This window comes from Syngnathus leptorhynchus, chromosome 6 (assembly GCF_054491065.1).
Source record: "Syngnathus leptorhynchus isolate UIUO chromosome 6, UIUO_Slep, whole genome shotgun sequence".
NCBI lineage: Eukaryota > Metazoa > Chordata > Actinopteri > Syngnathiformes > Syngnathidae > Syngnathus > Syngnathus leptorhynchus.
Window position 1 is genome coordinate 15,250,318 of NC_141200.1, and position 14,203 is coordinate 15,264,520.

General features: G+C 41.9%; 1 protein-coding gene and 1 pseudogene across 3 annotated transcripts in view; both read left to right on the forward strand.

Annotated features, from left to right (window-relative positions):
- LOC147056158 (paired box protein Pax-6-like) overlaps positions 1-14,203 on the forward strand; it is a 56,087-nt gene that overhangs the window by 1,524 nt on the left and 40,360 nt on the right. Inside the window, exons 2-5 of one of the 3 annotated variants that reach the window (XM_085913902.1) lie at positions 2,934-2,987; positions 3,771-3,800; positions 12,921-13,051; positions 13,219-13,434. In XM_085913902.1, coding sequence (XP_085770028.1) covers positions 2,934-2,987; positions 3,771-3,800; positions 12,921-13,051; positions 13,219-13,434 — 431 coding nt within the window. Of the gene's footprint in view, positions 1-2,933; positions 2,988-3,770; positions 3,801-12,920; positions 13,052-13,182; positions 13,435-14,203 lie in introns of those variants that run through there. The other 2 variants (XM_085913903.1, XM_085913900.1) reach the window with 2 other exon arrangements.
- LOC147056159 (uncharacterized) lies at positions 9,658-11,372 on the forward strand (annotated as a pseudogene).

A 14,203-nucleotide genomic window follows, 5' to 3' on the forward strand; every position in this document is an offset into this window, starting at 1 on the left:
AGCACCCAAAAACTAAATACAATGCGTTGACAAGATGAACCGAGTGCTTTCACACTTCTGCCGACAGATGAGGTAGGCTATTGACAAAAATAAAAGCAAAAAATGACTATGAACTATGTTTTACAGCACAGGCAAATTATCGTTTTCCCTGCAGAAACCATATTGCGCTCAAATTCAGTATGGTAATTTTTTGTTTTGTTGTGTTTGAAAGCAAAGTTTTGGAGCGAGTCGAAATATATCTCAGATTATTATTATTATTATTATTATTATTATTATTATTATTAGTAGTAGTAGTAGTAGTAGTAGTAGTAGTAGTTGTTGTTGTTGTAGTAGTAGTAGCAGTAGTAGTAGTAGTAGTAGTAGTAGTAGTATTCACTCTTCAAAACTGCTTATCTTCACGAGGGTCGCGGGCGTGCTGGAGCTTATCTCCACGACTGCAGGCGGGGACATCCTAAACTGGTCGCCAGCCAATCGCATTGCACATATCGGAACATTTTGCAGCGGTATTATTATTATTATTATTATTATTATTATTATTATTATTATTATTATCATCATCATTATCGTTGTTGTTGTTATTTATTTATGTCGTGTTAGTAGTTCTTGTCGCAGCAGGAATAAGTGAAGTATTGTTAAAGAGAAATAAATATATTCCCCGTTATCCCTTCTCTTCAATATCAGCAACGCTCAAAGCGGCTAAATGAAACGTTTAAATTGGTCATAGGTGTGTTAAACTGAACTCCATTATGGCAGCTACACTGGTCAAACTGAGCTCCTGCCGCGGTTTTGTACTGCTGTTTTTTAACGAGCCGCAACTAACGAGGCAAAGACCGCAAAAATCCCGCCGACACACAAAGGCAGCTGCGGAGCTACGGCTTCTTTGCCCGGACTCTTTGTCCTCTTTCACATGGTGGAAGGTGCCGCGGAATCGGGACAAGGTGCCCAGAGCCGGCCTCTGTTCGCGCTGCTGCCCGTGTATGGAGCTGCTTCATGTTCATTATGCAGTTCGTTAATGACAAGCGCCTCGGGAAGAGAAGCTTTGAAGTCATTCAAGTAATTCTCAAACCAAGCAGAGAGCTTTAGTTGAGGATATGGATGAATTACATCAACGGTGTGATCATCATATCATGTCACATCTATCAGTCACTCCGTTTCAATATATCAATGCTATAAATGAATGATTCTGCAAAGTTCAAGGTAGCACAAAATCGACTAAACCGAGCAATTTATGGCGTTATCGTTGATGTATTGACAACAATGAATTGTCTACAATACTACATTTTAGCAACAGGTTATATGTTGAGACACAGTGAGTTGCAAGAGGAAGCAAAGAAACAGATTCGATTGAATAGGCCAGCTATTATTATCCATCCATCCATTTTCTGTACCGCTTTGTCCCCACGGGGGTCGCGGGCGTGCTGGAGCCTGTCCCAGCGGTCATCGGGCAGTAGGCGGGGGACACCCTGAACCGGTTGCCAGCGAATCGCAGGGCACACAGAGACGAACAACCATCCGCACTCGCACTCACACCTCGGGGGAATTTGGAGTACTTAATCCGGCTACCAAGCATGTTTTTGGGATGTGGGAGGAAACCAGAGTGCTCGGAGGAAAACCCACGCGGGCTCGGGGAGAACATGCAAACTACACACAGGGAGGGTTGGAGGTGGAATCGAACCCGCACCCTCCTAACTATGAGGCAGACGTGCTAACCAGTGCGCCACCGAGCCGCCATTATTATTATTATTATTATTATTATTATTATTATTATTTATATTATTATTATTATCATTATTATTCTCCTCTGCTTACCAATTCGTTTAGAAGAGTTGTGGTGGATTCAACAATTGCAGACATACAACGTTTAACAAACAAACAAAAACAAAACAAAATACACCCAGGGCTCAACCACAATAACTACAGGCCCTTTGAAAAGCACGATTTTTAAAAGTCACTTTCTCGGAGACCAGAATTACAATTTTATCCATGGTTGGATTCTTGTTAATTTAATTATTTGTATACAAAAAAATGTTCGTTAGACTTCGACCAGTATGTATTAATATTTGCAACACTAAATATTAAATAATATATTAATATAAAATATTAGAAGTGTTCTAACTAATTTCAGCTGCAACCTAATGTGTAGAGAGCACAGTCTTTAATGTTTCCCAGTTCACTGCTTTGGAATCACTTTTCTAATACATGCTATTCAAGACAGGTTCTGTGATTTTATTGAAATATATTAAAAATGTTTATTATTTCTTATGTAGTATTTCTCTTCTCACACTATTGGCACATATACAGAACAGTTCAAAGGTTTGGACTCACTTCAAAATGTCCGTATTTTTTTGATAAAATCGCTATTTTTATCTATGCAGATAATATTAAACTAATCAGGGATACACTATACACTGTAAATGTGTGAAATGACTATTCTAGCTGCAAACATCTCGTTTTTAATGCCATATCTCCATAGGTGTATAAAGGCCCATTTCCAGCAACCCCATTTCCAGCAACCATCCCTCCAGTGTGGTCAATGGTCCATTGTGTTTCCTAATTATGTTAGAAAGATAATGGATGATTAGAAAACCCTTGGAATCCATTGTGCAATTACCTTCTTATTCTGGAAAAAAATATGGAAATTGTCTGGGTGACCCCAAACGTTTCAACGGTAGCGAATGATTAATAAACATCAGTTTTTAACACTCAACAAACTGCCTTTTTTTTTTATTGAATCAAAATAAGTTAAATTTAAATCCCTTTTCTAAGTGATTGTTTATTTTCTCTTTAAATTATTTCATCAACAGTGACGAGAATTTGATGCACAGTTTTGCCATTTGATATTAGTTACGAGACTTAATGCCTTAGATGAATTGTACGTGACAATGTACACGCTCTCCATGATAACATGATAAAAATTTTGTCTGTTTGGACAGATTACAGAAGTCAAACAAGCTGGGAGACTGGAGTTGCCTCCATGATGCAAAACAGTGAGTTCATCCATATTATCATACCTTTGAACCTATTGTTGAACCAATTATAATTTTATAAAATATTATGTTGACTCTTTTACTAAAACATGAATTGAGCTTTTATTTGCATACGATGTCAGATAATTACATTTGTGAGCTCGGCATTTAGTATCAGTAGATGTATATGGCATTTATTCTTATTGTTGGCATTGATAATGAGACATTTTCTGAGGTATTTTCTGCGTGAAATGACATCGTGAATATAATTGACGATACACTGGCATGTGACAAAAGAAAAACGGTCAGATCATTCAATTACCCACCTTTGCTCTCCGATATTGATGAATATGACTCTTTTGTGTTGTGATGGTGCTCCATTGCTGCTGGTTTCTGTTCAAAGATGCAAACTCTTTCCCCTTTCTCCAAAATCTTTGTTCTATATATTTTTTAAGTGTTTAGCACAAAATAACCCATGTTTCAACATCAGTCAACTTGTCAATAAACACCTTGAGAGTTGTATTTATCCTATCACATTTATACAAACAAACAAACAAACAAACAAACAAACAAACAAACAAACTAACTAACTAACTAACTAACTAACTAACTAACTAACTAACTAACTAACTAACTTACTTACTTACTTACTTACTTACTTACTTACTTACTTACTTACTTACTTACTTACCTACTTACTTACTAACCTACTTACTTACTAAGTAACTAGCATGACAGACTGACTGGGATTTTAATTCCAACCTAGGATCATTTAGTTTTAAGATGAACACTGTCTGATTGAAGAGGTTCATGCTGTTTGCAGCGGAGGAATGTGTATTTAACATGGGCATTTGGTAGTGCTACTTAATCATTCTTGTCTTTTAAGGTGAAATTCTATGTTTTATTCTGATATACATGCATAACAATACATTTAAAAAATGTGTTTGTGTGGATGGATAACATTGAACCCCCGGGTTTTTTACTCATCAAGTAAGATGAGGTAAAAGAGAATGTGCACGGAGTCCATACACATAAAATCATACCTGAGACCCCCCACCCCCACCGCCACCAGTTGTTAGTTCAAACTGTCTGTCTGTTTGTCTCTGTCTGTCGGTCGATCGGCCGCTGTCTCTCTCTCTCTCTCTCTCTCTTTCTGTCTCTCTGTCTGTATCTGTCTGTATCTGTCTGTATCTGTCTCTATCTGTCTGTCTCTGTCTCTATCTGTCTGTCTCTGTCTCTGTCTGTCTGTCTGTCTGTCTGTCTGTCTGTCTGTCTGTCTGTCTGTCTGTCTGTCTCTCTCTCTCTCTCTCTCTCTCTCTCTCTCTCTCTCTCTCTCTCTCTCTCTCTCTCTCTCTCTCTCTCTCTCTCTCTCTCTCTCTCTCTCTCTCTCTCCCTCCCTCCCTCCATCCATCCATCCATCCATCCATCCATCCATCCATCCATCCATCCATCCATCCATCCATCCATCTAATTACTAAACATACTTTAATTAGAATGAATATAAATTGCCATTCAACTTCAATGATTTGATTCAAAATGAAACCTGCTGCACTCTCATTTGGTCTGTGTGCAGCATGGTTTGCATGCGTGTGGGTGTATGAGGGTCCACACAGACTAATGTTTTTGAATGGGTGGGTGTTTTTGCTGGGGGTTGGGCTGGGAGGTGTGAATAGACAGATTCGCAAAGGGAGTGCAGCCAAATTGACGCCATATGTCTGTCTATTAATTGTATGTCAGTAAGCAAATAGGGTTGCTCCTCTGGGAAATGAAACTGTGATTAAGATTTGTGCTAGAAGATGATCACAGTTATAACACAGTGTAAACATGCTGTGTGAGGCAGCAAGGTTAGACTGAGAGGAATGACCCACCTCAGAAAAGTTAATACATGATTTAGGGGCCACAGTTGAGAGAAATTGTGTATGTCAAATTCTGTGATATTTCACAAACAACAATGGTATGATAATTTTGAAAAAATATAGTTAACAATATTTGCAACACAGGTCATTATGCCTAAAATTGATTAAGAAAAAAAATCTATCAATTTTGGGGTGTTGATAATCTACAATTTACACATTTTGTGAGGTTTAAAGCAAGAATTTAGTGCAACGGTTTAATAAATGTGAACTGAAAATCACATTTTATGCCACACTGGAAGTGAAAATCCCAGTGTTCCTAATCCAATGTTTCGTCTGCTCTTAAAGACTGTGGAAATATGAAACATGTTCATATACCATTTAAAAAAATATATATGTGCACGAAATTGTATCAAATTATTGACAATAATGTTTACGTGCCTGATTTCCATACAGGCAATGAAGATTCAGTTGCCACTCAGTGGTTGTGTGCATGTGAGAGTAGGTGATTTATATGCGCCCTGTGATTGACGGACGGCCAGTCCATGGTGTCACCTGGAATAACATTGAACCCCCTACCTCAGATGCCTTTGAATGGACAGACAGTATAGAGCTTTCGTGAAGCCTCATTTGACAGCTGCTCGTTTATATGAACAGTTCATGTGTGTTCTGGCCGATGAATAATAATTTTTTTAATGCACTATGAAGAGCTTCCTAAATCTGCAATATGCTTTCTCCCACTAAGCTATTAACTGACATTAGACAATTGATTAATTGTACTGTAAATCCCTACTTAACCTGACACGTGTTGCAACACAATTCCACACTGTGTTGCAGTGGCAGACAGAGGATTAAGCTTCATCCACAGAATTTGACTTCCTTCCTGTTTTGGTTGAGAATTCAACTCCATAATGGATGCTGTATTCAAGGTTGGGGTTGGGGGAGGTTGGGAGAAGTAAGTGGATCAAAGGTGAGAAGAAATATAACAAGGTTACCGAGTATACAGTAAAAGGTGCAATGTAATATACAATATAAATAACACAATAGGAGAATACTAAAAAGACACATTTCATTTCATCACGACACTGAACATGCTGATTGCTATAAAAAAAATCGTGTTGTGGTAGTGAAGCATCATTCACATCATAGTAAATGGGATGAAGGACATTTGAGCGGTCACTGTCAAGGAAAATTTGAATAAATTATAATAATGTTAAGAAGGAAAACAATAAAGTTATAAAACAAATTATTTACCTTTATGTGAATAATCTTTGTCAAAATGTGGCACATACAGGACTCCACCTTAATTAGGATTACACAGTTGTCTAGTGTACTGCTCTGCTGCAGATTTGGAAAATATATCAAAACACTGTATGGGCTGATACTTGTTACTGATAGTGAAGCCCAAGGTCATGTTTTTTTTTTTTTTTTTCTGAACCAGATCTACAGTTCACATAACATTTCTATCTTCTGCTCTTGATGGAAGGATAATGGTGCACTTTTACAAAAACTGTCAATTGATTGATTTTATCATTTTAAATCACATGCATCTGCCTTGTAGAAAATTGAAGGCTAAAATTGGAAATTTATTTTAGAACCAAAGTGTGAGGAGTCAGAACAGAAGTGAGTATTTGTGAACTATATGGTTTCATGCCAAGTAAGAACACTACAGATGCATAATTTGCCTTGACAGCGTTAATGGAGACGTACAGAGAAGGTCAGAAGGAGCTGTATCGTGTCTTTGTTGATCTACAAAAAGCCTATGACAGAGTACCCAGAGAGGAAGTGTGGAGTGGCAGATGAGTATGTCACAATAGTGCAGGACATGTACAAGGGTAGCAGGACAGTGGGTAGGTGTGCTAAAGGTGTCATAGAGGGGTTTACGGTGGTGGTGGGCCTGTATCAGAGATCAGCTCTAAACCCCTTCCTCTTTGCTAAAGTGATGGATAAAATAATAGTAAAGTTATGCTGGAATCCCCGTGGATTCTGACGATGTTATAATCTGCAGTGAAATCAGGGAGGAGATGGAGGAACATTTAGAAAGAAGGAGGCATGTGCTCGAAAGGAGGGGAATGAAGACCATCATAAGGGGGAACGTTCATCTGAGGCAGTTCTTGTGTTGTGTGTGTGTGTGTGTGTGTGTGTGTGTGTGTGTGTGTGTGTGTGTGTGTGTGTGTGTGTGTGCGTGCGTGTGTGTGTGCGTGTATATGTGTGCCTGTGCATGTGTGTGTGTTGATCCCCTAATGATTCCAGGGAACATGTTAATTAGGATAGTTATTTTCTTCTTCCTTGATAACAGAAATGAAAAAAGCACTGATTTAAGGAGACAAAGAGAAGTTACAAAACGTACAATGGAAGCTTTCGTACAACATGAAGAAAGAAATATTAAGGACGAGCAGCAACTAAGAAGTGCCCTGAGCAGAAAGCTAGAAAGGTGTGGCAAGTTCCTAAACATAGTTTGAGACTTAAGAGTTGAGATGGACAAGTTGGCATTGGAGACCAGGAGCCTCAATTATCACACACATAGGGTTCTTAGTAAAAGAAAATGTATGTACAGACAAATACTGAAAATGGTGTATGACAGAAACAAAAATCAAACTCTGTCAAACTCTTATCAAACTGTGCAGACACGCACACCTTACATTTTCACTTGATACAGACAAACCCCCCATTTCGAACGTCCACAGGTTCGAACAAATCAGTTCGAACCAAAAATTCTAAGCTTTTCAACTCCCGAAACTGAATGAAATACTGGACTCCGAACAGCTTTCCAAGACGGATCGAAGCTAGCCGACGGTGTCTCTCCACCACATCAAACCACCACAACAAACCGCATCACTTCATGCCCTAAGTCGCCAAAATTTAGCCATACATCGTTTAAAGTTTGCATGTTTGCTTTTTTGGGCAAGGCAGTTAAACCAACTTTGCTGCCCCTCCACCTGCCAAACAACATGGCCCCAATTCTTCACACCTGTTGAAACCAGTCATCTCTCTTATACTGCAGCTCTTCTCCACTCACCCGCCGTCTACCCGCTCTCAATCTCAACAAAGCAGGGTGAGAGGGAGCTAAGGAAGAGAAAGATCAGCTTCAAGACCAGACTCCATCAGCTAACTGTCATGGAAAGTGGAGTTCCCATAGAAAAAAATCACTGGTTTCTCTAAACCGAAAGTTCCTCTCACATTTCACGCAAAGGATTGTGGGCTGTTGATATAAGGTGGTAAAGAACCCCCCCCTACAAACATACATACATACATACACACACACATCGGTGAACATCCATGGGATAGAACATTGAGACATTTAGGCATCTTAGTGTTCACCTAAACAATAAAATTGAACTGCACAGACAACACAAATGCTCAGTACAAAAAGGGCCAGAGTTGTCTTTATTTGTGGAGACTGAGCCTTTGGGGAGAAGGGTTGTCCAGCGTGGCTGACAGTCGCAGGGCACACAGAGGAAAACAACCATCCGCACTTGCACTCACACCTACGAGCAATTTGGAGTGCTCAACCGATAGGTCGGTCAATGATGAGGAATGTCCTGAGAAAAGAAAGAAATACATTAGTCCTCTGTTTAACTAGATCTTTTTATGCCTTACTTTTAATTAATTAATTGAACATCTGGAGTGTAACCAACTTCTGTATGCACAACAGTTTGGGATGAGGCAGAAATATAGTACTGAAACAGGTAATTGCTACTTGGTGGAGAGGCTCACTTGATGAAGGCAATAATGTTGGTGCGGTCTTTATGGATCTAAAAAAAAATCATTCAAAATGGTGGACCAATATATATTACTGGAAAAGTTACAGCGATTTCACTTGTCTTCTGAAGTTTTGTGGTCTGGGTCTTATTTGGAGGGGAGGGAGCAATACGTAAGAGTCAGTGGTGTCAAATAGACTTCTTGTTCAAATAACATTGGTGTCCCATAGTGTTCAGTGTTGGGGCCACTGTTATTTACAATGTGAATAAATAACCTCCCGGAGTGCTGTCAGGCTGTCAGCTGCCAATAGTATGCAGATACAGTCCTCTATGCTTCTACTAAAACTGCTTTGGCTGAGATGAAGCTGACACAAACCTGCATAACATCTAAAGTTGGCTTGAGTCCATCCATCCATCCATCCATCCATCCATCCATCCATCCATCCATCCATCCATCCATCCATCCATCCATCCATCCATCCATCCATCCATCCATCCATCCATCCATCCATCCATCCATCCATCCATCTTCTTCCGCTTATCCGGGGTCGTGTCGCGGAGGCATCAGCTTTACGAGGAACTCCCAGACCTCCCTCTCCCCAGCCACTTCATCCAGCTCATCCCGGGGGATCCCAAGGCGTTCCCAGGCCAGCCGAGAGACATAGTCTCTCTAGCGCATCCTGGGTCGTCCCCGGGGTCTCCTACCGGTGGGACATGCCCGGAACATCTCCACAGGGAGGCGTCCAGGAGGCCCTTATCAGTTGACTCGGCACCCCGTACTCCCGAAGCACCCTCCACAGAATCTCCCGAGGGACACGGTCAAACGCCTTCTCCAAGTCCACAAAACACATGTGGACTGGTTGGGCGAACTACCATGCACCCTCGAGGATCCTGCCGAGGGTGTAGAGCTGGTCCACTGTTACATGGCCAGGACGAAAGCCACACTGCTCGTCCTGAATCCGAGGTTCGACCTCCCGACGGATCCTCCTCTCCAGCACCCCTGAATAGACCTTACCAGGGAGGCTGAGGAGTGTGATTCCCCTGTAATTGGAACACACCCTCCGGTCCCCCTTCTTAAAGAGGGGAACCACCACCCCAGTCTGCCAATACAGAGGCACCGTCCCCAATGTCCACGCAATGTTGTAGAGGTGTGTCAGCCATGACAGCCCCATAACATCCAGAGCCTTTAAGAACTGCCACCGAGAAGTTTTTTAACTACCTCAGGGACTTCGACTCTAGAGATTGGAGAGTCCGCCTCAGAGTCTCCAGGCCCTGCTTCCACAATGGAAGGCGTGTCAGTGGAATTGAGGAGGTCTTTGAAGTATTCTCCCCACCGACTCACGACGTCCCGAGTCAAGGTCAGCAGCACACCATCTCCACTGTAAACAGTGTTGACCGCGCACTGCTTCCCCCTCCTGAGACGCCGGATGGTGGACCAGAATCTCCTCGAAGCCGTCTGGAAGTCATTCTCCATGGCCTCACCAAACTCCTCCCACACCCGGGTTTTTTCCTCAGCAACCGCCGAAGCCGCATTCCGCTTGGTCATCCGGTACCTGTTAGCTGCCTCCGGAGTTCCGCAGGCCAAAATGGCCCGATAGGACTCCTTCTTCAGCTTGACGGCATCCCTTACCGCCGGTGTCCACCAGCGGGTTCGGGGATTGCAGCCACGACAGGCCCCAACGACCTTACGGCCACAGCTCTGGTCGGCTGCCTCAACAATGGAGGCGCGGAACATGGTCCACTCGGACTCAATGTTCCCCGCCTCCCCCAGGACGTGGGAAAAGCTCTGCTGGAGGTGTGAGTTGAAGCTCTTCCTGACAAGGGATTCTGCCAGACGTTCCCAGGAGACCCTCACAGAGCATTTGGGCCTGCCAGGTCGGACCGGCATCTTCCCCCACCATTGGAGCCAACCCACCACCAGGACAGCTCCGCCCCTCTCTTCACCCGAGTGTCCAAAACATGCGGCCGCAAATCCGATGACACGACTCCAAAGTCGATCATCGAACCGCGGCCCAGGGTGTCCTGGTGCTAAGTGCACACATGGACACCCTTATGCTTGAACATGGTATTCATGATAGAAAATCCGTGTCGAGCACAGAAGTCCAACAATAGAACACCGCTTGGGTTCAGATCTGGAGGGCCGTTCCTCCCAATCACGCCCTCCCAGGTCTCACTGTCATTGCCCACGTGAGCATTGAAGTCACCCAGTAGAACGATGGAGTCCCCAGAAGGAGCCCTCTCCAGCACCTCCTCCAGGGACTCCAAGAAGGGTGGGTACTCTGAGCAGCCATTTGGTGCATAGACACAAACATCAGTCAGGGCCCGTCCCCCCACCCGAAGGCGGAGGGAGGCTACCCTCTCGTTCACCGGGGTGAACCCCAATATACAGGCGCCCAGCAGGGAGGCAATAAGTATGCCCACACCTGCTCGACGTCTCTCACCGTGGGCAACTCCAGAGTGGAAGAGAGTCCATCCCCTCTCAAGAGGGCTTGTACCAGAGCCCAAACTATGTGTGGAGGCAAGTCCGACTATGTCTAGTCGGAAATTTTCTGTCTCACACACCAGCTCGGGCTCCTTTCCAGCCAGAGAGGTGACATTCCATGTCCCTAGAGCCAGCCTCTGCAGCCAGGGATCGAACCGCCAAGGTTCTCCCCGCCTTTGGCCGCCGCCCAGCTCACTTTGCACCCGACCCCTTTGGCCCCTCCTACAGGTGGGTGAGTATCATGGGAAGGGGGACCCACGTTTTCTATTCGGGCTATGCCCGGCCGGGCCCCATGGGCAAAGGCCCGGCCACCAGGCGTTCACCTTCAAGCTCCACCTCCAGGCCTGGCTCCAGAGGGGGGCCTCGGTGACCCGCGTTTGGGCGAGGGAAAACTAGGTCCATTTGTCTTTTTCTTTTGTCTTTTTCATCATGAGGGGTCTTTGAGTTGTCCCACTTAACACTAAATGTCAAAAAGACATTCGCTATGTGTTTTTTTTTTTTAAAGAAAAGGTCCCCTGAAAATACTTTTGAAGTATGTTTAAATAATGAAATCATACAGGAGGTGGATGATACAAAATATGTTGATATCATTCTGGACAAACAGTTAAAGTTTCGAAAACAGATTGAAAATGTATGCAAAAAGGTTAAATTTAATCTTAATTGTTTTTGCTTTATCAGATGGGAGTTATTGGATCATGCTGTTTGTTGTTCTTGTGCGCTATAATTTTCTTACATTTATCATTCTGTGATAAACATCAACTTCTATCTTGAAGCCAGTGATCACTCTCTATAAGCAGGCAATTAAAGTTTTGGATAAGAAGCCACTGAGATGGCATCATTGTCAAATAATTGAGAAACGTAATGAAAAGTTATAGTAATTTCATAAATATTAGTATTATTAAATTAGAAGTTTCCATTCACACACAAATGATCAGGGTCACAGCATGTGACTAAACATTCCAATCACAAAGGAAATCCACACGGCATTTGACGCACAACAACAATTTCTGACTTGAGAGCATCATGTGTTGCAGACCGGTCGCAAACGTGCTGAGCCACCTAATGCTTCACTCACGTGATGTAACATGGCAGTTGTCACCCACACGAATGTAACTAGGCCTTCAGCTGAAAAAAAATGTGCTGTACATAAAAGGTCAGCCCAAAAAACAATAGTAAATAATTAAAACTCAGGAGGAACTAAGAAGTCAAGCTCAGCCCCTCATGAACGTATTTGCCCATATATTCGCGCTATATTCTGTCTACTGACGTCTGCTGTATGCACACTTGCTCCATTTTTGCTCCTCTTATATATTTATTTATTTATTTATTTATGTATTTATTTATTTATTTATTTATTTATTTATTTATCGCTCTTGTTTATTCATTGTATGTGCCTTCTTGTTTTTACTTTTTGTTGTTTTCATGGATGTTTTGTAATGTCTTGTCACCGTGGGATAGTGGGAAACGCAATTTCGATCTCTATGTGTGTCTTGGCATGTGAAGATATTGACAATAAAGCTGACTTTGACTTTGATATATAGTATCATCAATAAAACCAGGCAGCATTTGCAGGGCATTAAAAAGGCTTTTCATTTTGTGAAAGGCTATGGGATAATTAAAAGCAACAAAAATGTGCAACAATGGACTAAGCTTTGATTTATCCATTCTAAGCTACAGTACGTGCATGGCTTGCATTTGCGTGATCAGTTGTGGCAAACTAGTCAATTGCTAAATAATATATATATATATATATATATATATATATATATATATATTTATATATATATATATATATATATATATATATATATATATATATATATATATATATATATATATATATATATATATATATATATATATATATTTATTTATTTATTTATTTATTTATATATATAATTTTTTTTTGCAAGTGTAGATCACAGCGGAGTAAACCAGCTTGGAGGTGTGTTTGTGAATGGGAGACCTTTGCCTGATTCCACTCGGCAGAAGATAGTGGAGCTGGCCCACAGCGGCGCTCGACCATGCGACATATCGCGAATTTTGCAGGTACACCCTGGGTACAGTGGTAACATACAGTTCATGTATATTCTGCTATAAAGCCTTTTATTTTGTTACAAAATTTTCACTGAAATAAACGAATAGGTAGTTTTGTTTTACTACTTTTGCTTTTGCTTCAGCAAACATTGAATGTGTTATATTTGTATCTTATCCAGGTATCCAATGGCTGTGTGAGTAAGATCTTGGGCCGATATTACGAGACGGGTTCTATTCGTCCTCGAGCAATTGGAGGAAGTAAACCCAGAGTGGCCACTCCAGAAGTTGTTGGAAAAATTGCTCTGTACAAGAGAGAATGTCCATCTATCTTTGCCTGGGAAATCAGAGACAGGCTGCTGGCAGAGGAAGCCTGTACTAATGAAAACATACCGAGTGTAAGGTTTTATTTTTCCACATTGTTGATGACAGGCATAGCTTATCACACTTGAGTATTTATTTCAATATTTACCATATTCATATCACTTAAAAGTGGCGGCTCGGTGGGGCACTGGTTAGCACGTCCGCCTCATAGTTAGGAGGGTGCCGGTTCGATTCCACCGCCGACCCTCCCTGTGTGGAGTTCGCATGTTCTCCCCGAGCACGTGTGGGTTTCCTCCGGGCACTCCGGTTTCCTCCCACATCCCAAAAACATGCTTGGGAGGCCGATTGAGCACTCCAAATTGTCCCTAGGTGTGAGTGTGAGTGCAACTGTTTTGGGGTGTCCCCCGCCTACTGCCCGATGACAGCTGGGATAGGCTCCAGTACGCCCGCGACAAAAGCGGGGACAAAGCGGTACAGAAAATGGATGGATGGATGTCACTTAAAAGTGACTTATCTTCCATTCGAGCCGAGCTTTTTTGTAGACATTCCAGTGGCACTTGTTTGTTGACTGCATAATATCTGTGACTATTTTAACCATGCAACTATCTCTGTGACAAGTTTTATACAAATCAGACTAAACTTTCAACACACCTTTGCATGACAGTAAATTGAATTGGCCCATGTTGTGGCATAGACTCGAGTGGATCATTTTTGAGTGATACATTTGTATAATATGTAATGGCATACATATTTTATATATAGAATGATATATTGGTTATATTTTGTAAAATGATGCTGTTGCTAATAAGTATTGGTGGGCAAATCAATCTAAATATCAATAAA